The sequence below is a fragment of the Vitis riparia genome, chromosome 18 (assembly GCF_004353265.1).
Source record: "Vitis riparia cultivar Riparia Gloire de Montpellier isolate 1030 chromosome 18, EGFV_Vit.rip_1.0, whole genome shotgun sequence".
Lineage (NCBI taxonomy): Eukaryota > Viridiplantae > Streptophyta > Magnoliopsida > Vitales > Vitaceae > Vitis > Vitis riparia.
In genome coordinates this window covers 24,294,618-24,309,099 of record NC_048448.1, presented here as the reverse complement: position 1 = coordinate 24,309,099, position 14,482 = coordinate 24,294,618, and the positions used below count along the sequence as shown (strand labels likewise).

General features: G+C 34.1%; 1 protein-coding gene across 2 annotated transcripts; it reads left to right on the top strand.

Annotated features, from left to right (window-relative positions):
- Nucleotides 1-360: 360 nt before the first annotated feature.
- LOC117905359 lies at nucleotides 361-14,178 on the top strand. 2 transcript variants are annotated; one of them, XM_034818271.1, is made up of 13 exons: nucleotides 361-518; nucleotides 612-677; nucleotides 1,129-1,194; nucleotides 1,337-1,412; nucleotides 4,798-4,875; nucleotides 5,855-5,952; nucleotides 8,258-8,343; nucleotides 10,341-10,428; nucleotides 10,536-10,693; nucleotides 10,805-10,847; nucleotides 12,038-12,103; nucleotides 12,853-12,930; nucleotides 13,672-14,178. In XM_034818271.1, the coding sequence occupies exons 1-13, from the start codon at nucleotides 420-422 to the stop codon at nucleotides 13,789-13,791; spliced, it is 1,122 nt and encodes a 373-aa protein (XP_034674162.1). In that variant the 5' UTR covers nucleotides 361-419; the 3' UTR covers nucleotides 13,792-14,178. The 2 variants fall into 2 exon arrangements, with proteins under 2 accessions (XP_034674162.1, XP_034674163.1); XM_034818272.1 differs by having other exon boundaries at nucleotides 362-518; nucleotides 8,270-8,343; nucleotides 13,672-14,109.
- Nucleotides 14,179-14,482: the final 304 nt, after the last annotated feature.

The following is a 14,482-nucleotide window of genomic DNA, read 5'->3' as shown; positions in this document are numbered from 1 at the left end:
AGACATATTATATATGTTCTATGTAATAAAATTTAAAATATTAATATATTATATATTTATCTTTATGATTCAATCTGATAAGCCATATATATATAAATATTATTAAAAAATTTAATTAGATATTTTTAATTAATTTTATATAATATATAAATTATATATTTATAACATTACCATTTTAATTATCAATCTAATTATTGAATAAGTAATTTTTTCAATTCAATGACGGGTCTGATTTGGAAAGTTCGGGTTTATTCTTTGTAAATTAAAAAGAAAAACTTATTATTGGCTCAAACAAGGGAGGGGATTTTCCCATACTTCTACAAGATGCGTTTACACTTTACACTATGCATCCTATCATCAAATAACACTTCAAGAAAAAACATAGACGGAAGGTTGAAAGCAGTAGTGAAAAAGGAAAAATGTTGGAAGCTAAGAGCCTGAGAAAAGCAGTGGTGGCACCATCTCTTCTGGAAAATCCCTCTGCTGCAAACCTTCAGTCTACTCGCCTTGCTCTTCATGTACTTCCTTATTTCCCTAACCCTAATTCTCTTCATCTCGTTCACTCTCTCCTAATTTCAGTCTTCTTCTTATTCTTCCTTTTTATTGCTCAGGTTGATGGCGGCGGTTCTTCTTGCAGGGTTTACATCGCCTCTGGATGCTCCATTTACAGTGTTCAGGTATTGGAAAGATATAATAGAGTTGGTTGATTCAACTCTATGATAGAGTGGATATAAGGCTGAAGATGTTTTCTTACAGTTTTTCTTTTCTTCCAAACACACTGTAAACGTGGCACTTCTCTAATCAATGGAGGGACCATAATTTAAATTTGCTATAGTTCAGCAGCTTGTGCCATAGGGGAAATTAGTTTGTAGTTTGTTAAGAACGGGAGGGGGGGGGGAGAGGGGGAATGGATTTTGCTAACTAGTGAAGCGGTTTTAGGTGATTTCCTATCGAGTGCGTGTTGTCATTTGGAGTAATTTCTGGAGAAAGTGGCAAAATTTGTTGGGCAAGTGCTCAAAAAGCTAATTGCTTGCAAATTCTCTCAAACACCCAACAAAGCTTTAATTTGGGCTATTCTGGTCAGTTAATTGCCTGCTAATGTATAATTCCTTTGTTTTTTATTCATAGATATCAATGGAAGATTCTTTGGTCAACAAAGGAAAAGAAAGCCTCTTGATTCCTGTAAGCGCACAGGTATATATCTCATGAATTGAAGCAGGGGGCACTTTCCATTTTGTGGAAGAAGAATTTGATTCAGAGTGACATATAAGAGGGCTATATTTGTTGGGTTACATGTCAATCTTGTTATATATGCTCTGGCTTCTTTTTTTTGAAGGTTATGGACTCATCCTTAGTTAATCGGTGCCCTCATCGATCGGAAATTCAGAGTATAGTGCTTGCTGAAACTGAGAGTGAGTGACCTTTTATTGTTTGAGAATTAATGCTTTCATTCCTTCACCAGTTGTTTAACCATGTAGTCTTTGGGTTTAAATATTGTATTTTATGAAACATCTTATAGTGTAATGTTTGTCAACTGGCATTTTGAATTGTTTGCCGGTATAGTGCTTGATGCTTTAGTTATTTTCTATTTGTCACTGAAAGTAGAAATGTAGCGTATGATGGTATATTTATATCGTAATGGCTTATTTTTCTATGTCCATGCATGTTGGAATGGTCTTGAATTAAAGTGAAATCACATGATTATTAGAATTTAATGAGGATTATACATGCATTAGAAAGTTCCTACAATCAAAGAGTGCATTATGAGATGTGCAGAGGCTACCAGATATCTCAGTTCATATTTCTTACTATGGCATTTATGCTTGACCTTTCCTTTTTCTTGGAAATTACCTTATCTGAATTTTGGATCTGAGTAAAATTGTATGTGTAACTTTTTGTGTCATTCTATAATCTGTTTGTGGATTCTCAAATTATTAAAACCTTTGGTCCTGGTATGTAGAATATGTGATGCAGTTTCTTGTAATAATGTCTATCTATTTATTAGGAGCTTTGTTTTCATGATGAAAGTGAATCTCAATGATGAACTGCACCTAGAGAAGAGGGAGGGAAGCAGGGGGGTTGACAAGGGGTGAATACATGTTTTTTTAAACAAATTCAAAAAGGTCCAACATATATTATATTTTCCTTTGAATCGTTACAGTTTATATTCCTCTCTTCCAACAACTATTCAACAAAGGATAAAAATCACAAGCAAGCATGAATGCAACAACACCCTCCCAACAATTTATAAATGCAAGTCACATGCAAATGTTTCAACACTCCCTAACACTAATTCATAAGAACGATTATCTCCCTAATACGTCTACTGCTTGATATCATTAACAATTAGAACAGAAAAATTATTCAAGAAATTACACCAATTTCTGGTCATATTTCATTCTTTCAACAAACATGCTTTAGTAACAGAGAATATCATAAATTGGAGATAAATCAAAGAGTAGAATTAGAGCAAGAGAGAATGACACTAGATTTTATGTGGAAAATATCCTAAGAGATCAAAAACCACAGGCATACCAATGATAAAAAATTCCTCTATGAATAACAATCAATGTATACAATGATTTACCTAACTCAAGTCCACTATGCCTTCACGGACTACTTGACCAACACCTTCTCACTTATGTCGCATGTCTTCATCTTTCGGAACATACTTGGAGTCCTCACCAAGCTTTGTTTTGGCTTTTCTTGAAGCTTAATCAATCAAAAAATGGGTTTTCACCCAAATCCAAATAGATAAGAAATTAAGAGATGAATGAATGGGAAGACTTAACCCATTTTTTAAGAAAATCCAATGAAAATCTATTTGGACATTAAGATGAAAAAGGGATTTTCTCAACGATCAAACACCCTAAATTTGTTAAGAAAAGAAAGCTCAAGAGGGGAACAACTACAGGTGTTTCTATTTTTTACAGGAAATGATTTTTAGGTTTTTCAGTGAAAGAAGCCCTTGATCCAACGGTTAAGATAACATTATGAAAAAACAACTTGGATCGTTTTGACCCAAATTTGGATCAATTATGGAATAGGGCATTTAATTACTTAGTAAAAAAAAAAAAAATGCTTCCCAAGCCTCCCTAACTCCTTAAAAAAATATTTTAAGAAAAACAATAATTTGAAAAACTTTTTTGATTCAATTTTATCCATCTACAACCTCAACTACATACATACGTTGGTCTCTTAGCAAATTCAACATCTTGATCTTCATTAGGGAAGTAGTTTGAGGAAGGATTCAGACACTCGAGTTAAGAGACACTTAGGAATTTTGTCCAGAATTGCCAACCTAGCTAAACACTCACACATGACTATTGTGAGTTTTCTTCAACATGGACGAGGTGATTCTTTCAATATAGTCAAAGATTGCATCAACTGTTGCTTCATCTTTAGCCTATATTAGCATGCAACACCTACCCCAAACAGGTAGGAGCTATTCTTTCTCTCTCTGAGTTTCAGCCCAAAGCCTCCATTCTGGAATGGCCAAGACCTTGTCTATCGTCCTCACCTGTCTATATTGTGTTGCAAAAAGTTTATTGAAATGCAAACTTGATATTTTTTTTTTGACTGTGGGTAAAGCCTTTTGATGTATTTTTTCTTCTTGTCAACCCTTTGTGGTTTATCATCATCATGCCTGCATCATTTAACACCTGATTGTAATCTTCCTGTATTGATACTCTAGGATTAGGAGTTTGCAACCCGGCTTATAGCTGATTTGGCCTGATTGTTCCAAGGACTATGATTTGGCATTAGGCATCCTTAATCTTCTTTACATTTCAATATCTGTTGGTTTAGACTCAATTCATTCAGGTCTCCAATTCGGCAAGACTGTTAATAGCTTCATCTCTTTTATTAGTCATTTTATCATGGTAATAGCCTCCACCACGGACATTGTGTGAAAATTCAAGCTCTGATCCAAATAATGGCAAAACCATGTGTTGCAATTTGAGGTATCTAGAAACTTAATGATTTATTTATTTGTTTATTTATTTATTTTTAATTATATAGGTATGTGAGTGGATAGCAGGTGAATATTTCAAGAACTTCACAAAAATTTATGTAGAAGGATATAAGGGCTTTAAGGTGTTCTTCCATCAGTGTGGTTATTGGTTCTCAAGTGCATGAAGTTGAGATGTTAGTATTGAAAAAGGCTGTAAAAACTCAATAGTTACTTGTGCAGGATATTAAAAACTCCAAGAGAGAGATGCAATAAATGGGAAAATTATGTCATTGTGTCTCATGAAGAAAATATGCTGGAGTCTTGTCTTAAGAATATTTGTGGAGTTTCACCAGGTAACAAGATTTAATCAAGAGTGACAAGCTTAAATATTCACTTAATTGTCAAGAGTGGGAGAGTACAATGATATTTTTAAATCAAGGGTGGTAATGCAAATCGGCACTTCTATTGAGGCTGAAGCATTCCACCCCACATACTTCTTGAATTTCTCTCAATCTTTGACATGTGTGCTCTATATTTGTTCTCTTTCATTTTTTCTCTGTTTATCCTTTGCAAAAGGTTGTATTTGTGTCGTCTTAATTAAATGTAGTGCCAGATGCACATTGAGACACTGGAAACATTTGGTTGCTAAAAGCCATTAAAAGAACAAATGGAATTCATCTTAATGAGGAACATGTTATTTGGAGTTGATTGATATTGTTTCTATCCAAGGCTGTGTGACTCTTCTCTGTCATTGCATTTGTCATTCTTTCAAGAATCTCAATGTGGTAGCCATTACATCTATGTGATTTTCATACTTGTTTAACAGTTTTATGCAATGTTTGCAGGTCCTGACTGCTTAATTTTGGGAAGCGTGGATTCTTATGGTCATCTTATTGTATCTCAATTGGATCCTAGTAGTAAAGGTACCTGTAGTCTTTATTTTCTTTTTCATGATGCCATTGTAAATTTTAATCAAGATTTCAGAGGGGTTTTTATACAGTATTTTTTGTGCTCTCACTTGAATCTGTCAGTGGCTTTTATGGCCCTTCTCCTTTGCAAACTTTTTACTAAGGGGAGGAAGGATCGAGGACTGTTTGTCTATTTGGTTTTTTTTTTTTTTTTTTTTTTTTTTTTTTTTTTTTTTTTTAAATAATTTTACTCCTTTCCCCAAGTTTTTTTTTTTGCATATATACATTGTCTAACCCAAAAGCAAGAAAAGAAAACATTGGTTGTGACTTTGGGTAGGATAAGTTTGTTGATTACTGGCAGCAAGCACTGGTAGTAGTTGATGCAGGCAGGTGGGACCTGTGTCAAGTGGTCATTCCACCTCCTTTACACCAAGAACAATCAAAAGGAATTTTTAGTCTGTGAATTTCAGTTCTGAGGTTGACAACTTTATATTTATATTTAGATGCTATGGTGCTCTTTTAATAGATTTGCTTTGTTTGACTATCAAACAAAAAAGAAAAAAAAAATGAATGTTTATGGTCATCAAATCATTGTTCATTTTGGTGGAACCCCCAGATGTGACAGGTATGATGGTGGTTCCCACTTCCACTTTGATTGCTTTTGTGCTTAATTATATGTTGTTGGTGATTTGTGATTAATCTAAGAGCCAGCCTGGTTTCTTCAGAGTCCAAATGTCACCTCTAGCTGTCTCACTATCTTGGATAATTTTACTATGTTATACTTCTTTCTTGTATCAAGCAATTCTCTGTGATAAATGGTTTAGTTGATTTTTAGGGAATTGAGGACTCATGTAATGCGAGAAAAAATTACAGCAGAACAACAAAACCAATTTGCACATTGAGTTTTCTGGCAGTCTTTTATTTCAGATCTAATGCTGGATTTGGGATTTTGAATGAAAGAAGAGACTTATGAATCTGTCATTTCATTGTTCAGATGTTAACAGGGTTACACTTTCAGTATTGCCTCGGGATTGTGGTGTTGGAGAGGGTAGTTGGGCAGGGCTCTGCTTCAGTCCAAGTCAATGGTCCATGGTACCTAGTTTCTTGCCAGTGAACTAGTTTAGTTTTTCTAGATATTTTATTTGTTTATTCTAATGCCTTGCTGATGGTGGTCCATAAGTTGATAAGTAGGAACTATCATAGCTTACTGTTATTGATATATAACTTGTCTTGGTCTTGATATAACTTTTTAATTATTTTCAATAGATTTGATGCTAATGTATTGGAACTAATTTTTCTGGTTGTAACAATTGGTATATTCTGAGCTGGGAATCACATATTGAAATTTCATTAAGAAAAAATGCCATAATTCACTATGGACCATTTTGGATAAGATAGTGGCAGATGGGCCCTGAAAATCTTTTTCATGGTTCCCCACTTCTTCCTATTTTTGGTCACTTGTAAAAATAATAATAATACATTCTTTCATATTTTCTTCTCGCTCATTCATTTTATTTTTAAATAGTACTTAGATTTTTAAATGTGTTAGTAATAATAATTATGTCATTTTCTCTTTTAACCATTATATTCTTCCTCTAGATAAACTTCTTTTTTGATAAGTAGTTCCTCTAGATAAACTTGTACTCTCTTAAAAAAAACTGTTTTTGTAACAAAAATGAAAATGGTTTTCCGATTTCAAAAACAAAAAAGAAATGAAAATCACCCAAAAATAATAATTCATAGAACCTTTTCTAAAATTGTTTTTGAAAATATTTCTTCAACAATTAGCACATTCTAATGCTATTTTTTGTATTTTAATAATGCAAACACTTAAAATAATGAATAAATAGATATGCTCATTGTTTGTCTTTTCCAGTAGTGAGAATGTTTTTTAAAAGGGTCATTTTTATTTTTATTACCAGGTTACACTGAATTTCCATGTCTTTGTTATTTTATACATTGTAAAACAAACATAAGAAATAAAAAATATCAATTAATTGAAGTCTTTTATTGTAGTTTTGAAACAAAATTTTTTATTACAAATATGAGCTCCTGAAATTCTGTAATCTATTTTTAATTTTTGAGAATTTGCTCTATGTGATTGTTCAATAGTCTTTTCATAGTATTGAGTGGGTATCAATCATTCTTGAATACCATTGAGATCAACTCCTGAATCTAACATGGCTAGAGTTCTTAATTCAGTCTTTTATCATAATATTGACAATTACATGCCATTTATGGATATGTATTCTTGATATTTGATTTAAGAATATAGTTTCTTCCTTTTCATTCTCACTGGCTTTTCAAATTTCTGGTGATTCTTCTTGAGATTTGTAAGAATTATCTAATCTAAGCTTTAAAAGTTTTGAATTAATTTGATAATTTTCTTCTTGTAATTTTTTTTAATTCTTTTTTTATTTTCTTTATTGCATTGTAAATCTTGAAGTGTCATTGGATTAGTTTTTTCCTTTTCAAATATTCCCACTATCATTTTTAAATTATAGGTTCTTGATCTAGCTTATTATCTTGAAATTCTTGTTGGCAAAGGTTTAGAAGCTTTGTTATATACTCCCTTTATATGGTTGGGTTTTCTATTTTATCTATATTTCTAGTAGTAAATTTTGATCAATTGTTATTGCATTAAGAGTCTCAATATTACAAAGCATTGTCCTCCCTATATTATTTAAATTTTCTATTTCTAATTCAAATCCTGATGAAGATTCTTGACAACTATCTGATATTATGAAATTGAGCTTTTGGGTTTTAATTCTTCTCCTATGTCCCTACATGTTCACATAGTGGCATATGTTTTTCAATTTTGTAACCCTAGGTGTCACACTTCATGAGAAGGATTTTAAAAAATGTCAATATTCATAGTTCATTTTAATAACTTAACAACGATTTTCAATTTACTCATTGTTTCTTATGTACCATGCAAATTGTTCTTGTCGTTCCATTAAAGTTGTTATTGGGACAATATATTTATAAACACTTACAATCAAATTTTGGAAAGAAGTGTTAGACACTGACCATGAAAGGCACCATTCAGGCTGTACTAAAAAATGTTGTGAGAAACTTAGAGGAAGTCATGAATGAGCCAATGACTCATGTATTTTAGGTATTCACTACCAATTTTATTAAAATTAGAGGGCTCAAAATTGTGAATCATCGATTCCTTCTTAACATACTTCGAGGAGAAACAAGCTCTTGTTCTTTCTCCTTTTTGGTATCCAAATGTTTAGCTTTTCTCCCTCTTCCTCTCCCCCCTGCCCCCCCACCCCTCTCTCTCTCTCTTCCTTTGGCCTGTATTTTTATTTTTAATTTTTAAATGGAAAATGGTCTTTTCAAACTTTTTTTTAACACCAGGATAGAGCTTGCTTACTATAGTATTGACCAGCTCATATTCCAGGCTGCTGTAGCACGTAGCTTCTGTAAAAGCATTGATGTCTATGACCAAGATATTCATCTTCGGACTCTACGTACGTAAGTGATGCTGATGTTTATTTCGTTCCTTTTTTTTTCCGTATATTATTTCAGTCTTTTTCTTCTTTCAATTGCTGTTATTATCTTTGATTTTAGTATGACAAGTGCAACTTGAGAAGAAGAAACAGTTAAAATCTTATATAAATAACCATCTTTTATCTGTTACTGCTCATATGTTTGCATGATTGTTTCAAATTTATGTCCCTTGCTGCTTCTGTATGGTGGTATGCCATCTAAAGGGGTTTGGTTTGGAAAATGGAAACAACTATGATCCAAACTAATTGACTTGTTTAGCCATCAATTCTGGATGATTTTACTGACAAGGGGAATGTATTTGATATTTTCCCTTGTACATCAATTCTTTTGCTTTCTATTTTAAACTGGTATTATATGATTTCAAACCTTAATGATTTTGTGCTTGAGTGTCATCTGAATGATTGAAATAGAGTAAGGAACTTCCTCATGGCTAGGGCTCTAACTGGGGTGGGCTGAGCAGGGTTGAAAGCCAATCTAAGTGCTAACTGGCTCCATGCTCCCCCTTCATGAAGCCTGAACTGACCAGACTTTCAACCTTAGGTGCCCTGCCTGGGATCATTTTCCTTTGTTTGTGCTGTCAGGGTTTGGTCAGGTTGAAATCAAAACATGCCTATTTCACTTGTTTTCATTTGCTTTCTTGACAATCATTGAAAGAGTTTAAGATTGCCAGAATAAGAAACCAATACACTCCAAATATCTTTAAAGGGAAAATTGGACCAGATCAGAATAATGAAAAGGGAGGAAGAGTCGAGCTGAAATCATAACTAAACTAGAAATATTTTATTTAACTTAAGGATTTATTGAAGTTAAAGTTGGAGCAAGATGGGAGAGATGGAGAGGTGCACATGCTTGAACTCTAGGGCTTCTGTTTCTCAATGCAAGTTTTCTGTTTCTCAACCTAAACTTGGCTATGATTACACATTCTTTCCAGGAGTACTACCAGCCAATCAAGTAGTAAAACACACAATTCTGTGCATCATAGAGTGTTGATTGGGTTGGGTTGCCTGTCACTTTAGCTAGAGCTCAACTCAACTTGAATTAAGGTTAGGTTGAGGTTTTTTAACCTAATATTTGACAAATGCCCACTAAAATTCAGGTTGGAAGTGAAGTATTGCAGTCAAGCTTCTGGCTTGAAATGATGACTTTGCAAAAAAGAATGGTTTATTCCATTAACGCTTGATAGTTTCTGATGTTTGTTCATGGTATGAATTGCTGTTGTTCTCTTTTCACATCATTGCCATGTATTTTTTTATGCTCCTGAGTTCTGGATTAGATAGCAAGAGGTTGGATAAGAATGGGAAAGGGTCTAGAATAATGAATGAGGGCACATATCCTCTGGACTTAGGTTTTCTTTCTTTTTCTTTTTGTTCATTTTTATTTTATGCAATTATGAACCAGATCACCATGTTTTGGAAAAAAGTACTTTTCCATTGCAATGACTAATTTGTCCCTGTAGTACAGTTAGATGGTCTGCTATGATGGGTAAATTAAATAATTTCAGGAAAAAAAATTTAGGGATTGTTGAGAAACATCCTGTGAAAAATAATTTAAGTGAAGAGGCAGAGAGTTTTTATTTTTTCTTATTTTTAAATATCCATTGGTTTTCTAGTTCAGTTTTTCCTTAACTGTACATGAGAAATTGTATCCCCATAAATTTCAGGAATTGGAAAGGACAGATGGTGGCAAAAGAAACACTTAATTTTTTTCCTCTTAGGAGCCCTTGTTTTTCAGTTATTCAGTAATTCTAGCAAGAAACAATGTCTGCATTAATGCATGCCACATTTTATTTCTCTATTTCTTGCACATCTTTTATGGACTTCTTTTACACTAGTTAATTTTATGTGTAATCATATACAGCAGTACTCAGCCTCAATGAATTCTAGCTCCTTAAATCCATTTGGATCGTTTGTGTCGGTTACTTTCTTTTGGGTACTCTTTATTCCTAAAATAACTTCTTTCAGGTTGTGGTATCCATCTTCATTGGACTTTATGCAAAACTTAAGTAATGGGAATGAAAGATCTATATTAGCTGTCACTGAAGGCTGTCAGGTACCTGCTTTGTGCTGATATACATTTCAGGTATGTTCATGTGATAAATAAACTCTCTTAGCTCCTACTCTCATGTGTCTCCTCTTCATCTTTTGTGATTAGTGCAGCTGACAATATGGGACTTAAGAATGAAAGAGAATGGCGGTTGTGTGCATCGAATTTGTGGTCCCCTTGGAGATATCTTCTATGCTGTCACTAGTTCTTCAACTGGTAGTATTGCAGTGGGTGGTGCTGACCGTACTGTTACCATCTATGATCCTCGCAGGTTTGTCTCCATGGCATGGCTTTAAATAAAAACAGGGGAATAGAAATAGATAATTTAAGTGTGAATTGCACAGAGGCAGACTCTGATTTGGTGATTATGTCCTGAGAGCAGATGGTCAGCATTATCAAGATGGGTGCATTGCTCAAAATATGAGGTCAGTTTAGATCTTTATGATTTCATCTCCATTCTCCTGGTTAGACTCCTCATTTGTTTTTTCTTTTTAAAATTGTAAAATTATTTGGACTTTTCATGAACAGTTTTAGTTATCTGCCATTCAAATTAGAGTCAAACTATGAATTACTGTTAAAAATAGGTATTGCTTGTCCAGACATGTTTTGTCACTTAGAGTGTGTCATTTTTGCTGGAGCTAAATTCTTGTTTGTGGAAGATCAACTTTCCCCTTCAGTTGTCCAAATGATCTGGTTTCTCAATCAAAATATACTAGATTTTCAAAGTTACATGTCTAACATGAAAATATGATATAAATTTTTTTATGGGATCTATTTTTTTAGGAGTTGTGTAGTTTTTCTAATTTGTTAAGTGGAAGAAGTGATTTTCTAGTTTTTGGTTTGAATTTGCGACAATATCAAATTTATGTCCTCAAAACTCTATGACTACCCCCCTCCCGTCCCCCACCCCCACATTTTTTTTCCCATTCGTACATGGATTGTAATTAAAATGGTTGATGAAACAATAGATTTTTTTGCATGAAGTTGACTTCTGATGCTTATAATGATCTTTTCATGTTCTATGTTAGAGAAAAAGAGTAGCATAGTGTCTGATTTTGTATCACCTTATTTTGCCACATTATTTAGATGGTGACCTTTTTTTCCTTCCCTCTTTCCAACAGATGTTCCAAATTCATCTGTCACTAAGTTGTTCTGGTCTTGGCAAGTTTTGATTTTAATTGAATTGTGCGGTGGAGTGTGCACCAATAGAGATGTATCAATCTCTGATTCTCTTGCAGTGCCTAGAGGCTAGATCTTATGTTTCATGTTTGCCACAAATGCACGTCTCTCTTTTATTGGCCAAATAAATGGATTTATGAGCCATCTCTGTATCCTTCCCGCACAAAAACATTTTTTTAAGGTCAAATGCATGCCGCTGGTGATAGGACAAGAACAACGATGGGATTGTAGTTTTCTTTGAGACTTAAGAGAATCTGATGGAAATTCTTGGGAGCAAGAAGGTTTCGTGATAAAAAGCATTCATCTGGTAACATTGGTGTTACCATTCTGCTAGTTGATGGATTTCCACATTTTTATTTAAGCTACTAAAGGTTTACAAACATATGTCTAGGTCTTATATTACAGTTAGACTTAATCACATTTGTTAATACTGCAGATAACTGGACTTGCTTTCTCATCAAGTGACCCTGATTACATCTACATACAAGGGGTTGATTATGAGGTGCTTACTTCTTAAATCACAGGACTGATGTATTTTTCCTTTTGATTAATACTTCAGGTTCAGATGAGCTATTCCTTGCTCTTTACACTGTTTTAATAAAATCTCTCTTTTTTTTTTTTTATCCTCTCTCTCTTCAGCTATATGTAGCAATTTGAGTTATTTTAATTAGTGTTAATTGCACTGCTTAACAAACAACAACACCCCCACTTGGGGAACAGTTCCCCCATGCCTCCTCCAAGAGAGGGGGAGAGGAGTGGTGGGGTGAATGGCCCATTTGGAGTTGGAGCTTTGAAGTTCCAAACTCGCTAGATACCTGTTGGACTATTTTCTCTGTTTCTAATACCTTTTCCATCAACATGCCATTGATCAAAGTAATGGAAACTATGAATGCGTTGTGCACGTGATAATTTTAGTGTCATTTTGCCTTCAGCTCATTGTTATAACACCTAAATGATGTAACTTGTATATGGCATCACCCCATTTGGGCATTCTATTTGACATTCATATTTATTGGAATATAGGATTGTTCATAGGGGCATTCTAGACTTCCACTGCATTATAGTTTCTTATCCAAGACTTACATTATTGCTTTATTATAACATATATATCTTTTCTTCCAAGTATTTAGCAAACTGGCTTTGTATAATGGAGAGCTCAAGTAGTGTGTCTTGTCTAAAACCTGTCATGTGGAGTATCTTCTGAATAGAAAACTTTCTACCACTTTCGGACTAACAAGCATACATTTGTAGGTCTTTTGTGGACAATGGAATGAAAATAAGAAGGTATTTTCATTTAGAGGAGATTCAAACTGGCTTGGATTCAGTAAGGTAAGATTTTCTTATCCACAAATACTCTATGAAAGCGTGGTTGAACAACATTCACATGCACAAACTTACAGGCTGCACATGGCAGGTCATTATGGGCCCAAGTGCAACTTTTGGCTCATTTGAAGGGTCAAATACTAGGTTTACATTTTACTCTTGTCTTGGCTTTGTTCAGCTAGAGCCTAAAATTGAACTAGCTACACTTTTCTCTCTTTGTCAGTCCAAATAAAATGATGGAAAGTACTAAACCAATCTAAAGGGCTTTGGGTTAACACTGATTTTTGGTTTGGGAGTTTAAAATCCATCCTGTTATTTGTTTCATTACTGATTGTACAGGAACCATATAATGTAATGATGACCAACAATATATCAGATTCTTGATTTTCTTTTAATATTAATTATAATGCACACTCATGGATGCAGGCATGTGATATTACTGAAGAATATAATGTTATAATTAATAATAGTTTATGCACTCCCTTCTTTTGGTGGTTATACATTTATACCATTCAATTAAATATATTATAGCTTGGTTCTCCACACGGGTCTGTCACCCAGGGATTTGACCCAGAACTAAGATTGTCCCAAGGAGCACGGTGTTGGTTCTCAGGTGACACTGAATTGACCTGCACATGTAATCCATAGACTTGATACCACCGCATCCTGTTGTGCTACTAATATGAGAACTGCCTTGGTCATCTCTCAGTTTTGTGTGCTAATCATGTCTAAATATATTATCTGCAGTGCCCCAACAGAGATGTCTTAGGTGGGTGGTGCGATTCAGGTAGCATCTTTGTGGCTGATGTTGAAGGAAAGGAGAACAAAGTAGATGCTCTGGAAGGTTCCCCTAATGGATTGCCCTAATGCTCGACCGTCTTCTTAACTTTGAAGCTGCTTCCAACTTTCCCAAGAATTCAATGTCAAAGAAGCCAGTTAAAGTCAAAAGCCGCCTTCATCAAGGTCAAGTGGACACCCAAGCTCTGGTCAAGCTGTTTATTTAATAATTATAATCCATTCTAGGAAAAATGAAAATTGTTGTTTTATGCATTTAGTTTCCTGGAATTCAGCATCAGCCTCATTTGTTGGGTTTGACCACCTTGTGGGGCTCGATGCATTGAAGATTACACATCTTTTGTGATTTGTATCAGAAGGGTTTTCCAGTTTTGCTTGTGATACAGAACATATTGCCCCACTCGAAAACCAGGTGAACCACTGAACTAGTGCTATAGGAGCCACTTGATTTTGTTCTAATCCTTGAGTTTTTCACTCATTATAAACAGGATTTGATAATGCTTTGGGTTGGCACGGGGGCAACTGGGACTTCCAGCGAGAGTTTCCGGTAAGAAATTTAAAGTCCATTTGGGGGTGATTTTGGAAGTGTTAAAAGCGTTTCATAATATTTGGAAGCGTTTTCTTGTAGAAATTAGGTGTTTAATAAACTTTTAAAAATCTAAAGAATCGTTAAAAGTGATTTCTAACGAATCATTAATAGGTGATTCTTTCAAAAATCATTTTTGAAAAAGGCTACAAACTAAAAGTTTTTTAATCAAAATCA